A 17,811-nucleotide genomic window follows, 5' to 3' on the forward strand; every position below is an offset into this window, starting at 1 on the left:
GCAGGAACCAAAGAAGGCCTCTGTACTCTAGCCTGGGTCGGGGCCCTTTCTCCAAAGGCTGTGGACCACATTCTGTCCTCAGTGATCACAACTGCCCAGGCACGCCGCCTAAAGGGAACGACTGGGTCTGCCTGCTACTTAAATAGGCCACACAAAACCACACCTTCTCAGCAACAGCTCTGGCCAGACCGACCGCAGGGACCCTGAGGGGTTAGGATGAGGACGGCGTTAGGACAGGGTCCCCAGGACCTACCTCCTGACTGGTTGACTGTGTCGGTTTCTGCAAATTGGAGACAGATTTCTGCAAACCCGGCTGCGGCAGCGACTCCGGCGGCTGAGAGGCCGTCACACTGGAACTAGAGGAAGGCGGGGCACACAGTGGGCGTTAGTTACCAGACGGTGTGCTGATGAGGCCTTGCATGGCCAGGAGTGGCCACCGCTCTGCTCAGGGGCAAAACCTCCTCCGGCCCTTTCCGCGAGACTCCCAGGCTGGCATAAACAAGAAACCCAGCCATATCTGAAGCCTGTTCACTGTCAATTCACAAAACAGGATGGTCCTCTGCCTTCTTGTAGATGGCCTCTGTGCAAAAAAGCTGAAGGCTCACTGTGAACGGGGAGGGAGACAGTCACTGGCATGAAGAGGCCTGAGCCCATTACTCCCGACCAAGAGCCCACAGCTACTCGAAACACGAGATTTTGATGGTGTTTTACCTTTTCTTGGCTTACGGAAGAAATGCATGCTCATAGTAAAAATAAGTTTATAAATATACATAACATAATTCGTCACGATCTCATCCTCCACAGAGAAAACTCTAATGCAGATTTTTCTAAATATATAACATAGTATTTTTTTTAACATGAGTAGGAGAACACCATACATATAATTCTCTAACTTTTTTTTTTTGAGAGAGAGATTTTTCGCTATAGGGCATGCATGCTTTCCAGTGAGACAGAAAGTGAGAAATCACCCCCCCCCCAGGGGGGGATGGTCACACCGCAATCCCTTCTCCTCTATTCTCTCGGGATCTTGAGCATGCACATGCACCTGGTGTGAGTTTAAGCAGCCAGGTCCGGGACTCAAACCACTTTTAACTATGTTGAAGTCTAGCAATGTAACCATTATGCCATCTGCTGGTCCCACGCCTGGCTGAGTTTTAAGTCCCTGTGTCAGAGACTCGAACCGTGGTCGACTATGTGGGAGGCTAGGGACATAGCCATTATACCATCTTTGGTCCGTCCCTAACTTGCTTAAAGCATCTTCTCATGACAAATGTATGAAGGAACCTACTTGTTTCTCTCGCTGATGAAACAATACAATGGATGGGCCACAATGTAACCAATTTCTAATCTAGGCGTTTTCTTTTGTTCTTTCTTTCCTATTACAGATAAACCTGCAGTGAACATTTCCATATACCTCTTTGCAGATTTGTGTGAGTCAGTCGGCAGCCTAAGACCTCAGAAATGGAATTGGTGTATCAAAAGATGCTTTGTAGTTTACCAGATAAGGCCCGAGTGCCCCCCAGGAAAGACTCTGCCAGTGTCCACTCCCAGTAATCTCTGGAGCACCCGGGGCGGGTTCTGGGTGAAGAGTCCCAATCTGACTGGACAGCGTTTTGGTCACTCTTTGTATTTACTTTTCCAACCAAGGAGATTCAAGAAGGGCAGCAACCCACGTGGCGAGAGTCCAGCCAACACCGGGGGCTTCTCTGGAAGTTGAAGCCAAACTCCACAGATAGCCTCCTTCCAGGATCACCTGAGCAGTTACGATCACTACCAACCAAGGCTGCTGCTCCTCTCACATCACCGTCTCCTGAAAATGGAAGCTCCCCGGGGTGGCAATTCTGTCTTCTCCAAACCTAAGCACTGAGTCCACTCCAAAGCCCCCACTCTGCCACCTCCCGATGCCCAGAGGGAAGACATGGCCTGGGAGCTGCTTCCTCCTGCAACACTCCCTCTCCCCCTCTCCCCTACAGATGAACAGCCTGCGAAGCAGATGCCAGCACTGGGTGGGACTGGATAGGAAGAGGGCAGGGTGCTGTGCCCCTCCCCCCCAAGCTGGCAGCAGAGGCACTGCACGGCGTCCACTGAAACATGTCGGGTCCCTACAGAGCTTGCAGTGGGCCACCTAACAGAAGGGCGACAATGCCGCATGTACCTGGCTATTGTACATGCCAAGCTCAGGGCTGGGCACCTGCCGGCACCCCATCCACCCCTCACTGACCTCAAGGGAACACACTGAGGCTCACAGGTCCAACTCCCCAGGCTCCGCCACCTAACAAGCAGTCTGGCTGAAACCACGCAGTGCCATCTGCTCCCTGAAGCCGTGCCACACCACGGCCAACATGCCTATGCAAGCTCTGAGGAAAACTTAAAAAGTAACTTCTTTGGCCCTTGGTGGGTTATTACTGCTTTACAGGCATCTGGCTGAATAACTCGTGCACTCCCCACACGCCATGCAAGTGACCACTGGGAAGGAAAGGTACTGGCTGGCCGCTGCCTTCTGGGTCCGGCTTACCGTCTGCTCCCCACATCGGCAGGGGGCCCTGAGCAATGCAGGGGCAGGAGGGCATGGGAACTGGAGCTCTGGAGCTCTGCTTTCACTGAAGGGGAAGGCCCGCAGCAGGGCTCTACCTGCCAGCCTTGGTGAGAACCTGTGCCTGCCCGAACTCCTCCAGGAGCAAACCATCTCCCCTGATCAGCAGCCAGGACAGACAGAGAAGATGAGAGGGGGAGGAGGCGATGGCTGGCGTGGCGAGGGCCTCAGGCTCTCAGAGCCTGCAGCTGTGGTTTCTCTAATGACAACACCGCACAGACCCTTGCCCCTAAGGCTTCCTCTGTGCTCTGCTGGTAGGAAGTAGGCCTCTAGGGAAGCTGCCACACAGTGACCTGGATAACGAGGATTCTGTGTCCTCCCTGGCGAGCAGGTCTGCAGTCCCCTTCATCTGCTGGGCCCGCAGGGGTGGCTGCCTTCTCCATCTGGAGCTCAGCATGCAAAGACTCCACTCCCAGGAGCAAAGGACCCACATGCCAGCCCTGTGCACAGTGGTCCTGTCACTGCACAGCTCCCAGGGTGAGGAGGCCTTTCCTGATGAGGCACTCGGGGACACTGGTCTCAGAGTGCTGCTGTGGCAGCTCCAAAGGCCAGAAAAAAGATGCCAGGAGCTAGGAGCACGCGAAGCCATGGAGGCGGGGCGGAGCGAAGCAGTTCCATGCCCCCGATTCCCCAGCGTGGCTGCTGGAAGCCAGCGCTGCCTTATTCTTTAGGAAAGGTACTGGGGTGACCCACTGCGCACCCCAACCCTGCAGCTCACCTCTTTGGGTCTTGCTGGTCCTGCTTGTTTGCCCATCCTGTCCCGTCCTTGGGTACTATCACGATGTTGGGGTCGTTTCCTTTGTTTTCAGACTTCAGGCTTGGCAGGTTTGCAGGTGGTGGCATGCGCCGGGCTGTGGCAACTTTCCCGAGACTCTGTAAGCCATGTCTAGGAATAACTGCAGAAAAAGGGTGGGACGGACACTGCTCAGGGAAGTTACAGAGGGAAAGGGGCCCCTTCAGAATACTGACAACAAAGCCAACAACACAAGACGCTGGGGATGTGCCGTGGAAACAAAGGGAAGCGTTTGGTCATCACTGTACAACCAGGACCTGAGTGTCGGGCCTCTGAAATCTGTGCCAAGGCAGAGAGAGCAGGCTTGTGCCCCGCTACGCAGCCGGCCCAGAACCTGCATCCCACCCTGCTCAGGTGCGTGGCATGACACAGGGATGCCTCTACCCAGACCTTCCACGGCGGTGTGGACAAGGTCGGCATGACCTTTCCCCACTAAGTCCAGAATATGGACCCGTGAACTGTAAGGACAAGGAGATGGCTCGCGGTCCCCTGCCCACCAGCGGGAGCCAGCTGCCTGTGGCTTTAGGAAGGACTGGATGAGTGCGTTCTCCGTCGGTAGAGTTGGGATACTCGGGGCCCTGAGACCAGACTCAGGCAGAAACAGGGTGGTTCTGCCTTCCCAGAACTAGCGGGTGGCCCCACAGGCCCAGAGGGAGGCCTGCACGGACCAGGGCTGAGGGGGCGTGAAGAGCTGTCTTACCTGAGGGGCGAACCGCGTCTACTGCCTTCCCTTTATACTTATCAAACAGGCTGAGGGTCGAGTACTTGCTTTTCCCATCCTTGCCCTTGGTTATTTGCCCCAAACGATCGGACATTGCGATGAAATGTCATCTAGTAAGGAAATTTTTCTCGGCACCGCTCCCGATCTGCCTTGGAAATGAAAGAGAGAGTGTCAATCTGCCAGATCCTGGATCCAGCGGACCAAGTCCTATGGGATCACGGAACTCCTCGAAGAGCTGAAGACCGCTTCGGACCCTGTCCCTAGAAAGGTGCTCTCACCACCCACAGCAGCCTGCTCCCAGTCCGAGGGCGTCTCGTGGACAGCCGAGGTGACCCACAGACCTGTTCATTTCTCACACTCTGCGGGACTGGCTGGGGTCTACTGCACACCCGCCACCCTGCGGCGTGCACTCCGACACACTGGGTCCTCACTCCAGGAGGGCTTCTCAAAATGGAAAACCAAGTCGTGCCGAGCAGCACACCCATGTAACACTGGAAGGCCGGCAGCACGGGGAAGGTGCGAGCCCACTTCAGCCCTAGCTGCTAACCTCAAAACCAACCTAAGTAAGCGGGGTGCACGCCCTTTTCACAGTGAAGCACCAGCATCCAGGGGGCAAACGGCGCTCAGCCAAGGAAAGCCGGACTCTGTGGCACACGCAGAACAGACAGATGGGCCACGCTCAACGGGAGGCAGAGCCACACACGCTTGTCCCTCCACTCAGGGGACGTCTTGAAAGAGGACCAAGACCGACACTTCCCGCCTGTCAGGTTCCGATTCTCACAGCATCTGTGGGTCTATCACCAGCACTTTCCTCGCCAGCTTGCTCTCACTCAGCCAGGGCCCAGTGGGTGCTGCGTGTGGAGTACCAAGGGCTCAGACTTCACTGCCTTCTCTTCCACACCCCCCTGGCTATGGGCTTCACACAGAATGCGGAAAAGGGAAAAGAAAAAACGTGTTCGAGTCCCCATTACTTCCCACTGAAGTTAAGGCACGGGTGGGGCCGGCAGGTGGCATGGTGGTTAAGAAGCTGGACACCCACATGGCTGATTCCAGTTCAAGTTCCAGATCCAGCAGCTTGATTCACTTTGTCTTCTCGGGTCAAGTTAAAATAATGATGATTAATAAATCAATAAATAACTCTTTAAAAAGAAGAAGAAGAAGGCTGGCAGGTGACATGCTGGTTAAGGTGGTAGGCTCCCACATGGCTAAATGCGGGTCAGTCCCGGACCTGGTGGCTTGCTTTCTCACTTTCCCTCTCCCTCTCTCCCACTCACTCACTCACTCCCTCGCTAGTCAAATTAAATGAATAAAGTTATATAAAATAACTTTAAAAATAAATTAATGCATGGAAAAAAAAAGCCAAAGCCCCAGTCAGGCATGTTGATAAAACAAAATGCCCTTAAAGACTGTAGCCGTGGAAACCGCCACTGCTTGCTGAGAAGCCCTCCGTGGCCGCTGCAGCCAAAGGTCTGCCCATGGGCGGCCGGCAGCCACATGGACCAGGAGGAAGCTCCGTGTGCTGGAGAGCCACTCTGCACCTGAAAAGACTTTTAAAACTGGTAGCCGCCATGATGTTGATGCCCAAGAACCGGATTGCCACTTACGAACTCCTTTTTAAGGAGGGAGTGATGGTAGCCAAAAAGGATGTCTATATGCCCAAGCACCCGGAGCTGGCTGACAAGCATGTGCCCAACCTTCACGTCATGAAGGCCATGCAGTCTCTGAAGTCTCGTGGCTACGTGAAAGAGCAGTTTGCCTGGAGAGATTTCTACTGGTACCTTACCAATGAGGGTATCCAGTACCTGCGCGATTACCTCCACCTGCCTCCGCCCCCCGAGATCGTGCCTGCCACCCTGCGCCGAAGCCGTACTGAGACTGGCAGGCCCCGACCCAAAGGTCTGGAGGGCGAGCGACCTGCGAGACTCACAGAGAAGCTGACAGGGACACCCACAGACAGAGTGCTGCGCCCCCTGGTGCGGACAAGAAAGCCAAGGCTGGGGCCGGGTCAGCCACCGAGTTCCGGTTTAGAGGCGGATTTGGTTGTGGACGTGGCCAGCCACCTCAGTAAAGTTGGAGATTATTTTGTGTTAAATAAACTTGTGGCCAGGAAAAAAAAAAAAAAAATTAAAACTCTCCACAGGCTGAGCACCCCTAACCTGAAAACTCGAAATCTGAAATGCTCCAAAACCCTTCACGTTTTGTACACTGACACTTCGCCGCATGTGGAATATTCCACACCTGACTTCACGTGACTTGTGGTAGGCCAAGCGCTACAATACAAACGGAGTGGGTGACAGTACTTCCGCTCAGCGCGTAAGGTGTGTGAAACAAATGCATCTGCCTTGGAAATGAAAGAGAGAGTGTCAATCCGCCAGATCCTGGATCCAGTAGACCAAGTCCTATGGGATCACGGAACTCCTCGAAGAGCTGAAGACCGCTTCGGACCCTGTCCGGGCTCGGACTGGGGCCCCATCCCCAAGATAACTCACACATGTGCGAAGACACAAAACCTGAAAAGTCCTGAAACCAGATACACCACTGGGCCAAGCTTTTCAGAAAAGAGATGCCCAACTGCCTTATAAGCTAGGACCATCAAGCACAGGGAGCAAAGCCGGAATAAGGGAGCTGCGACAGGCTGACATCACGGGCCTCACTGCAGAGGAGCTGGTGCATGTCAAATCAGAAAAAGCGTGCTCTTACACAAGCATCCTCTCATCCATTTAACAAATGCTGGCTGACACAAGGACCTGTGGTTGCTGCAGGAACAGATAAGCATGCAATCGTACTAGGAGACACCCAGAAAGAATGTGGACCAGCCAGCAGGTAGTGTGGTAACCGACGCAGCAAGGTTCAAATCCTGGACTTGGCAGCTTGAAACACACACCAAGCACACACGCATATGTCCAAAATCCAAAGAGAACGAAGAGGAAGGATGGCATGGCCAGTCTTCCTGGGGATGCTTTCTCACTTTCCCTGTCACTCTCCAGTGAGCTCATGTGACTATAGCAAATTAAAAAAAAAAAAAAAAAAAAAACAAGGACATGGACAGATGCCAAGGGACACACACCGGGAGCTGACACTCGTGTAGGCGCAGCAGCCCTTCAGGGAAACACCCTCCTTCTCCCCATTCTGGCTGGGTACCGAACTCCCTCCCCACGCTCAAAACCTGGTTCATCTCACTGTGGCCGAGAGGAGAGGCCGGTGTAGGAGTCCAAACCTGGTTCATCTCACTGTGGCCAAGGGGAGAGGCCGGTGTAGGAGTCCAGTGCATGAAGAAACCCCAGGTGCTCACGCCCTACGTGCACGTCAGCAGTCACACAGGCCCACGGCTTCCCCCGTCTGCCACCCAGGCCAAGAGCACAGAATGGTGACGACCAGGATGGGAACCAGCCGTGTCCAAATTCTGACTCCCATGCTCACAACCTGGCTGCTGCCTCCCTAGGCATTTTCCTATGCATTAATTTTTTAAAAATTATCTTATGTAACTTTATTTAGACTATGCAACAGAGACAACACACAGCCCACGGACCACAGAGGGATACCTGGAGTCCACAACACACCCTCTCTCTCGATCTCCCTCCTCGGCTGACCCTGGTGGTTTCCGACCCCGAACGTCTGAACGATCAGTAGCAATCCTTCCCCTGCAGGATTGTAAGCCCCTCACATTGAGAGACCAGATTTCGCCTGCCTCAGAAAGGCTCACAACTAGAGAGGAGTAGGAGTGTGTGGTGCACACTGCGGCCGCGACGGGTGCAAGGTGGCGACGGCAGTGGGAGACAAAATGGAAGCCTCCACAGGGCACAGACTCCATCAAGATGGAGAACGGGCAGAGCACGGGTGCCAGGCTGGGGCTGCCTCCCCTGATGCCCGAGCAGCAGGAGGCCCTCCAGAAGGCCAAGAGATACGCCATGGAGCAGAGCATGAGAGCGTGCTGGTGAAGCAGACCATCACCCAGCAGCAGACCGACCTGCAAGGCGGCTCAGCGGCAGCGGGCACTGGCCATCATGTGCCGGGTCTACGTCGGCTCTATCTACTATCAGCTGGGGGAGGGCACCGTCCGCAGGGCCTTCGCCCCCTTCGGCCCCATCAAGAGCATCATCGACATGTCCTGGGGCTCTGTCACCACGAAGCACAAGGGTTTCGCCTTCGTGGAGTATGAGGTCCCAGAAGCTACGCAGCTGGTCCTGGGACAGATGAACTCAGTGATGCTGGGGGGCCGGAACATCAAGGTGAGCAGGCCCAGCACATTGGGGAGGCCCAGTCCATCAAAGAACGAGCTGGCCGAGGCGGCTCGGGCTTTCAGGCGCATCTATGTGGCCTCCATGCACCAGGACTTGTCAGACGACAAGGGTGTATTTAAGGCCTTTGGCAAAATCAAGTCTTGCACTCTGGCCTGGGACCCCACGATGGGCAAGCACAAAGGCTATGGCTTCATTGAGTATGAAAAGGTCCAGTTGTCCCAGCATGCTGTGTCCTCCATGAACCTCTTCGACCTGGGTGGCCAGTATTTGAGGGTGGGAAAGGCTGTCACGCCCCCCATGCCCGTTTACGCCTGCCATGCCTGGAGGGCTCCCCCTACGGCCGCAGTGCAGCCACAACCAAGATCACAGCTCAGGAAGCAGTGGCTGGAGCAGAGGTGCTGGGTACCCTGGCCACACCTGGACTGGTGTTCCCGGCACTGACCCTGGCCCAGCCCCTGGGGTCTTTGCCCCAGGTTGTCATGGCTGCCCAGGCCCCTGGAGTCATCACAGGTGTAACTCCCGCCCACCCTCTCATTCAGGTCACCATCCACTCTGTGGGAGTGGTGAACCCCATCCTGGCCAGCCCTCCCACCCTGGGTCTCCTGGAGCGCAAGAAGAAGGAGGAGGAGGAGCTGTTTCCCGAGTCCGAGAGGCCCAAGATGCTGAGCGAGCAGGAGCACATGAGCATCTCGGGCAGCGCGCACCACATGGTCATGCGGAAGCTGCTGCGCAAGCAGGAGGTGGGCCCCGCCTCCGGAGGGCAGGGGCAGGGGAGGCCGGCCGGAGGTGGGCAGTGCCCTGCGCAGGCGTCGAGGCTCAGCTGCCCCCTCTCACAGTCCACAGTAATGGTCCTCCACAACATGGCGGACCCCAAGGACATCGACGACCTGGATGGGGAGGTAACGGAGGAGTGTGGCAAGTTTGGTGCCGTCAACCAAGAGAAACAAGGTGCCGCCATCCTCTACCAAGAGAAACAAGGCGAGGAGGAGGACGCTGAGATCGTCAAGATCTTCGTGGAGCTGTCCGTCACCTCAGAAACTCACAAGGCCTTCCAGGCCCTCAAGGGGCGCTGGTTCGCGGGCCACAAGGTGGTTGCGGAAGTGTACAATCAGGAGTGTTTCGACTACAGTGACCTCTCTGCCCCGCCGGGCTCTGGACTTGTACTCACTCCTGTCCATCTGGTTTCACAGCCCGAGCGGTGTTCCTGGGCCTGCCCGCACTGCGGCCGCCTTGCCTGTAGTGTGGATAAAGGTGCGCGTGTCGTCGCCCGGAGGGAACAAAAAAGGCAGGCTCACAACTAGAAGCTGTCAATTGTACACCATCTTGAAATTCCCCAATAAAGGGAACCAGCAGTTAGCGTAATGGCTATGTTGCTGGACTCCCATGTAGTCGACCGCGGTTTTCGTCCCGGACCCGGTGGCTTAAAACTCACGCCAGGTGCGTGTGCGTGCGTGCCCAAGATCCCAAGGAGAATGGAGAAGGGATTGCGGCATGACCATCCCCCCTGGGGGGTGATTTCTCACTTTCTGTCTCTATGTCTCTGTCTGTCTGTCTGGCGAGCACATGTGCCCTATAGCGAAAATCTCTCAAAAAGGAAAAAAAAAGAAATTCCCCAATAAAGCAGAATGAGCTCTCCATAAGTCAAACTCACCATGCAGAAAATCCAACGAAGGCTGCTGCAGAGTGCCCCTGGGCACAGCAGAAGCCCTGCTCTAAGCCTCCAAGCTAGGACAGGGGCAGGGCCCCGGGTGATGGCCTGGTGGTATCCAGTCCTCAAGCTAAGAATATTTGGTTTTTTTCTCCCTTTATTTAATTTGCTATAGGGTACATACACTCACCAGAGAGGGAAAGTGAAAAAGCAAGTAGCCAGGTCCAGGACTAGAACCAGTCGGTCATGTGGGAGTCTAGCACCTTAACTACGCCACTTCTTGCCCCCCTTTTTTCATTTTTCATATTGTTTTAAAAAACAGACTTTGCAACAGAGACAACACACAACCCACAAAGCCACAGGGGAATATATTTACTGACCCCAAGTTTAGAAGGAAATACCCACGGGGACTAGGGGCAGGGGAGGCTGCGGGGGGATAAAGAGAGAAGAGCGGGGCCTTTTACCCCGACCCAGCACAGGGCACCTGGGCCTGTCCAAGGGGTTTGCACAGAGCTAACAGTCCTCCACAGTGAGGATACCCTAACCACCAGAACCCAGAGTCACGTCACGTTTGCATGGCCAGAGGTAGGGAGATTCCGTAGATGTGATCAAATTAAGGAATTTGGGATGGGAAGATTTTTCCAGATTACAAGAAAGAAAGAGTGAGAAAGCAAGCCACAGGTCCAGGACTTGAACCACGGTCAGCCACGTGGGAGTCTAGCGCCTAACCACCACGCCACCTGCCAGACCAACTCATCCCTTTTAAGTCACTACACGCATGGCAATGCTGCTGAAGCAAAGGGTGCAACTGCATGTCCAACAAGCCAGGCCTGACAGTCAGCAGGCTATAACCCTCCCCCTTCACCCAGCCTGAAAAAGACCCTACCCTGAATCTCAGCATGCTGGATTTCTAAAACCAGTGTCATTTAATTCTGAAACTTGACCAGGAAACACCTTTGTGTGTATAAACACTGCTAGAAGTCGTCTTATAATCTGTCAGTCCTACCTCCTGCCCGCTGCTGGTACAAACACACCTTGGACTCCACCCACTGGCCTTGGGGCAGAGGCCAGAGTGGACGCAGCTCCCAGTGGGCCTACCTGGGGCACGGGACTTGAACCACGGTCAGCCACGTGGGAGTCTAGCGCCTAACCACCACGCCACCTGCCAGACCAACTCATCCCTTTTAAGTCACTACACGCATGGCAATGCTGCTGAAGCAAAGGGTGCAACTGCATGTCCAACAAGCCAGGCCTGACAGTCAGCAGGCTATAACCCTCCCCCTTCACCCAGCCTGAAAAAGACCCTACCCTGAATCTCAGCATGCTGGATTTCTAAAACCAGTGTCATTTAATTCTGAAACTTGACCAGGAAACACCTTTGTGTGTATAAACACTGCTAGAAGTCGTCTTATAATCTGTCAGTCCTACCTCCTGCCCGCTGCTGGTACAAACACACCTTGGACTCCACCCACTGGCCTTGGGGCAGAGGCCAGAGTGGACGCAGCTCCCAGTGGGCCTACCTGGGGCACGCCAAGCTTCTCTGAGAACCATCTCTTCCCTCCCACGCCCACCGGGAGCCCTAGAAGGCCAGCAGCCTGACCAGCCTGACCGTGCCCGGACTCCGGCACACCAGGGAAGACCCTGTGCATGAGCCACTCTGCTGGAAATGTCTGCAAGGTGGCTCGAGCGTGTCCTCCCAGTAAACTCACCGCTAACAAACACTAACGAACATACTGTTTCCAGGTGAAAGAGATGCTTCCTACCCCTCACAGCCACGGAGGAAGGCCCTGGACTGAAGCCGCATGTGTGGTGTCTGCTGAGTGTTAGCAAACTGGCGGTCTCTCCCCACACCCGGGACTGGAGTCTGCATTTCCACATAAACTTGGGCCACTGAGAGTCAGACATCACTGCAATGGAAACAGCACCTGTGGGGGAGGGGCTTGCCCCACGTGCAAACCCCCACAGGTGAGTTCTGCTCTCCCCCAGCCTTGATGTGGTCTCAGAGCAGAGGCCCAGGATACGTCAGTCGGCCTGAAGAGAGACATGTACAGGGACCGTGGGTGACCAGAGCTTACCGTCCTCTGGTCCTCTGCAAATTAAGTGATGGACCCCCACCTTACAGCACTTGTGTTCTTTCATTAAGCCATTTCACTGGACGCAACTGCAGATGGCGTGGAGATGAGGGAGGCTGGGTCCCACATGGCCAATTCTGTAGTTTGAGTCCCAGACCCAGTGGCTGCAGCTTGCAAAACAAAAAAAAAAAAAAAAAAAAAAGCCAGATGTGTGTGCATGCACGTTTAAAATCCCAAAGGAGAATGGAGAAGGGATTGCGACAAGGCCATCCCCTGAGGAAGGTGGTTCCTCACTTTCCCTTACTCTCTACCTCTGTCTCTCTCTGGAAAGTGTATAAACCCTATAACAAGAAAACTAAAAACAAAACCAAATGAGCAAAAAAAAAAAAAAAAAAAAACCCTAATCATTGGAATTTCCCCCAATTGTATGCCTCTCCCCTCAAGAGGTACCATCCTTTGGGGCCCAGCTTGGTCTACAGCCGTCTGGCTCCTCCAAGTGGCCAGCTGTTTTTCACAAACAGCAGGCCGGCCCAGTGAGCAGGGCCTCAGCCAGCTCCAAGCACCTGCAGCACTCCTGCCGTCCACACGCCCCCTTGCAGGCTGAGCCGGCAGGAAGTGCACAGGCAGGCATCTGGGCTGCGGTGAGAACGACTTTCTTGGTGGGCACAGGCACGTCGGCGGTGTCTGCCCTGCGCCTGAACCCTGAATGGGCAGGAAGTGGCCGCACCGCGTCCCATCCTTGCAGGTGAGCGCACACCCCCACCCCCGTTCGGCTGCCCCGCTCACTGCTTTCTTTTCTTATAGGCATCAGAATTCTTTTTACTCCCAAATAAAATCTAATTTGGAACCTCAGCACTACAAATAAAAGATACCAGCCCCCTGAGCCCTGCCTGGGGAGTTCGGCCTGTGCCCCTCCCCACTGCCCACGGTGGCCACCATGAGGCACTGCCAGGGTGCCCTGGGGCATCTGGAAATCACTGACCTGAAAGGAAGTAGTGCTATCAGGCAGATGAAAGGAGAGCCAGACTCCACATGAGGACGGCTTTGGGATCAATGAATGGAGAAAACATTTTTTAAAAATCCAGGTCTGTGTATTTTGGCACGTACTCTAAAGAAGTAGTCAGGCTGGGCTGGGCTGGAACAAAACCTCCGGAAAGATGCTGCCTACAAAGCCCCCCGCCCCTCCTGACAGCAGCCCACCTGCCAAACAGGTTCCTAGGACTCCGCCTGTTGCCTGTCCATCAGGGGAAAGTCTCCCTGGCTGTATTTTATCAAAAGCTATTTGCGGGTATCAGGGTTAACTTCACTGGAGCCTGGGTAACAGCCAGCGTCTGAGGCCTGGCCAGGCGATGCGGAATGGCATGTCACTCGCGGGAACCAGCCAGCCGCAATCCAGCCTTCCTGAGAGGCCTCACTTCCTGCTCTCCAACGACCCCTTCTGAAGACGTGACTGTCGCCTACTTGACACAGGAGGACGGGAAGGCTCAGTAACGTGTCCAAGGGCATGAGGCTGCAGAGTGCCAGGGGGACACAGACTGCGTGCCCAGGAGACCTCAGCCCTTGGCCCTGCAACTGCTGCTCTGGCCCACGGGAGGGCAGGCACCAACGAGACAGACCACGCTGGGCTCTGACAAGTGTGCCCGGCTTGCCAGCTGCGTGCTGGGAGAAGACCGTGGAGACAAGAACGCCTCCGCCCAGGCTCCCACCCACAGCAAGTGCAGCCTCCTCGCAGGACTCCGGATTGAGCTGACACTGGGCCGGTCTCCTTCAACCTTCTCGAGCCGTCCTCACTCAGGGCACGTGGGGACATCTGCCCTGTGGTCTTTCGCACCACCACAACACGAAGAAAGGACCTACGCTGTGCTCTAGCCCGAGCCAGCCACTCAGCAGTGGTCGAGGAGGGCACGGTGACCTCAACACTGCGGGGTGCAGCTGGGAGCCCCGCCCAGCGTGGAGGGAAGGAAAGTGGCCGGTCCCTGGTCCAGTCCCCTACAGGAGGGACAGCAGCTGACAAACAGCAGGGACCAAGGACCAGGAAAGAAGGTGGTCATTAGATAGTAGATCTAAGAGTAAAGAGCTATCACCCTGGTCTGTCTTTCTCCCTCGGGTCAAAGTCTGACAGAAGGGAACTTCATTTAACAAAGGGAAGTTACATCACTCACTTCAAATATGCAAATCCTGGGGACTTGGGGACAATGCCAGTCCACTCTAGCACTCCAGGAGCAGACAGGTCCACAGAAGTTTTCTGAGGGGCCATTAGTAAACATGCGGTTTCTTTCTTCCTCCCACGAACAAGAAAGGCAGAGACCACGCCATAATGGGGTCCATCCCAGCATGATACACTCATCTCTCCCATATTCCGAACCCAAACCTGGACCTGGACCTGGACCTGAACCAAGAACCTTCCCATGAGAGTCTGACACTTGGGGTCTCTCAAGAAAGTTTTATTTGCAAACATGGGACATCAAAATTGGGGCTACAGTTTGGAGCCCCCTGGCCTAGAGGGTGAGGCAAATATGGAAATGCATACACTGCAGTAAGACAGATTCAGCAAAGAGGATTTCCGTTTACACAGGATGGGGCAGGACTGGGGGACAGGGGTGGGGGGACCCCAGCTGGGTTCTGAAGTTACGAGGCCTCTCTCCTCCATCCTCCACATTTCTAGCTTTAGAACCTCCCTCCCCTGCACAGTCAGTAAAGCAGGGGTGACTTTGAGAGCACCCATATTTCTCCATTCCCCAGGAGCAGGGAGCTGGGCCCTCTGGGCCGGCGCTGGCTGGGCTGCAGCAGGGTCCACATTCCTACCTGCAGAAGGCCGAGCAGGTGGAGGTTCTGCAGGAGTGGTGCACAGTGCCTCAGCAGAATACAACACATGCTTCCCGGGGAAACCCTGAAAACAAGGTTCAAGAAGCGCTGGGTGCAGGGGGCTTTCTGGTAACCAAGTTTGTCACAGGAAACCTTAGCTACCACCAGAAGTAGTCCCTGAGGAAGCGGCACAATTAGGAAGTGACAGCAATTAAAAATAAGAAAGAAGCCCCGGACAGTGGCCACCAAAGCACTTTCTAACCCCGACTCCCGCACAGTCCCCAGGTCCCATCCTCGCCCTCTGCCATAGCTCCAGGAGCGGACATTCACCATCAAGGTCATTCCACAGCTCCAGGATTAAGTCCAGACCCGTTAGCTGGACACACTGGCCCCACATGGCCACCCAGCCTCGCCTGCACCCCCGTCTGTCCTCTGGACGCTGGGCTTGCATCGCACCTCCGCCCCAAGCCAGCTGTGCCTTGAGGCCTGTCTCCCTGTGGATTGAACAGGGATGAGCACACCTTACCCACCTCCCACCGTGCACCGACCTGTGCACCGACCCGAGGCTCACTCCAGTGACGCAGCTGTCGCGAGGCTCTGCTGTTTCTTCCTCCTCCCCACCGCTGCTCCCGACTCCCGTGCAGCCCGCAAAGCCTCTGGGCTCCTCGACAGGGCTGCTCTGGGTACAGGGCAGACCCCACGTCTGTGCCTCTACCTCTCCTGTGTACCAGGGACCTGCCCCACACGATGGTGTGCAGCGTAAGGACCTTCACGAGCCTGAGGACAAACTGTGGGTGTTGGGATAATCAGTGAGCCCCTTAATTAACCCTCAGGAGACAGATACACTTTAATTCTCAGAAAACCCTCCCGAGACTCCTCCACCGCGACTACATCTTAAACAACACTCAGCTGTCCCAGTTTCGAGGTTTCCCACTGAAGTGGGCTACTTGGCCACCGCAACCTACTCCAGGCTGCCTGCCTCGCTGTCCTGCTCGCTGGTTCCTCCCTAGCACTGTTTATGGGCAAAAGGAACATGCGCGAGAAGCTTAAATACAAACCGTGAGGCCCCTAAACAGCCCCCGGGGATGCCCCCGATCTCTGTCACCAGCAAGACTGAGCAGCTTCGATTCCGGGCCGCCGGCCGCGTGCAATACTAGTGGCCTGCCTTGGCCACGCTGCTCTGGGCCGCTTCCTACCTCAGAAGACTCTGGCCACAAAGGTCATAAAACGCCACTCACACATTTTAAACCAGTTTGCTACTCGCTTCAAAATGACGACAATTTTAGAGAAGGCTTAGGAAGCCTGCAGACAGGCCCAACAAAAGCACACCACCAAGGGAGGGCGTCCCTGTCCCTCCCAGCTGAGCAGCACGGCCTGGCCCTGGCCCCACGGCTCTGTTTACACCCAAAGCCTTTCCCCTAGGAATGGCGTCATCTGCAGCAAGCTGGAATCTGGGCACCAGAGAAGAGGGAGGCTCGGTCAGGTTGGCTGCCTCTGGCAGGAAGTGACTTTCTTTAGCCCAGCAGAAAGCGTTCCTTCCCCGCCTTCCCAAACCCTGCTCAGCACAGACTCACTGCTGAAAAACACAGGGGTGTAGGGAGCCAGGACTGGCTCTGGGTGGCCACAGCATGACCACCGCCAACTCTGAGCTCCCTCCTGATCTGAAGGTAAGCAACGGCCTCTGCGGGGCAGACTCTCCCCACAGGGGACAAACTCCCTCTGGTAGCAGGAGCTTTCTCTACACACAGATAGCCAGGGGGCCAGGCACGGCCTCTTGCACTTCCTGCTCGCTTATCTATGAAATGAGGGTAGCCCCTCCAGAAGGGGAGTGAGGGTCACTGGGGTGGTCACCAGGCACGCGGTCCAGAGCAGGGATGTAGCAGGTGGGTGCAGTTTCTGCACCAGCCCCTGATCCTGTGCCCACCTCTCTGCCTCCAGGCTGGGCCTTAGGCTCCACTCTCAAGGACGAGGAAGGCCGGAGAAGTTCACTCCCCTGTAGGTAAGGAGGTTGGGACAATGACCAGGCAACCCAGTGGCCCTTTCTTCTGGGCCTTGCAGTATCTGCAGCCATGAGAGCACCTGGCAGTTCTCCATGGGCTGACACCAGAGGACAGCCATGGCCACTCAGGTAGAAAGGCCAGCAGGGGTGTGGCTGACAGATGACTCGAACCTCCAGGTCTATAACTGCTCCGCCATGCGTCGGGGTGCACACACACCCAGAAACGGCCCTCCACTCAACCCCATCCCATGCAGAAAAGCTATTCAGAACACATAGGTTTCTGGTTAAACATGGTGGACAGATGGCCACACGGCCGGCTCATCCTTCAAAACCCTAGAAAAGGGAATAAACAAAAAGAGAACCAACAGAGGGACGACCTCCAGACTCAGAGCAGGAAGGCACAGTAACAAATACTGCAGATTGAAAGATGGCACCCAGGGAAGACTGCAGAGGGAGACTCCCCTCCACCCGCAACAAGAGGACACTCAGGGCATAGCAGGCACCTTGTGCAAACAGGAGGTGGGCCCATACCCACGGGGCTGGCTGGAGAGCGCACGTGCTACAGCTGGACTGCCCAGCCTCCTCCCACTCCCCACCACTGGGTACTTTTAGGTTTTTGCCTCGGGGTGCCTTCATTCACTGGAGAGACAGAGAGAGAGAGAGAGAAATCACCCCCCAGGGGGATGGCACACCACAGGGCCCCCCTCCACTGTCCTCTTGGGAGCTTGGGTACACATGCACACACACTCAGCATGATTTTCAAGCAGCCAGGCCTGGAGCCAAGCCACAGTCACGTGGGAATCCAGCGCCTAACACCACGCCACCTGCTGGCCCCCACCCACTGGATAAATTGAACAAGACAAGTCTAGACTTGAGAATGCCAGGGCCGAAGGGCACGGGGGCAAGGAAAGGAGCCAAAAGGAAGCGAATGAGAACCTG

At 55.5% G+C, this 17,811-nt stretch overlaps 1 protein-coding gene and 2 pseudogenes across 1 annotated transcript in view; 2 read left to right on the forward strand and 1 right to left on the reverse strand.

Moving 5' to 3' along the window:
• PRRC2B (proline rich coiled-coil 2B) overlaps positions 1-4,456 on the reverse strand; it is a 59,706-nt gene extending 55,250 nt beyond the window's left edge. The window contains 3 exon segments of the mRNA XM_006164330.2: positions 254-356; positions 3,312-3,489; positions 4,087-4,456. Coding sequence (XP_006164392.1) covers positions 254-356; positions 3,312-3,489; positions 4,087-4,201 — 396 coding nt within the window. The 5' untranslated portion in view covers positions 4,202-4,456.
• Positions 4,457-5,660: 1,204 nt separating this feature from the next.
• LOC102492533 (40S ribosomal protein S10 pseudogene) lies at positions 5,661-6,214 on the forward strand (annotated as a pseudogene).
• A 1,630-nt stretch (positions 6,215-7,844) lies between these two features.
• LOC102468853 (poly(U)-binding-splicing factor PUF60-like) lies at positions 7,845-9,727 on the forward strand (annotated as a pseudogene).
• Positions 9,728-17,811: the final 8,084 nt, after the last annotated feature.

Source organism: Tupaia chinensis, unplaced genomic scaffold (genome assembly GCF_000334495.1).
Source record: "Tupaia chinensis unplaced genomic scaffold, TupChi_1.0 Scaffold143602_1, whole genome shotgun sequence".
Classification (NCBI taxonomy): domain Eukaryota; kingdom Metazoa; phylum Chordata; class Mammalia; order Scandentia; family Tupaiidae; genus Tupaia; species Tupaia belangeri.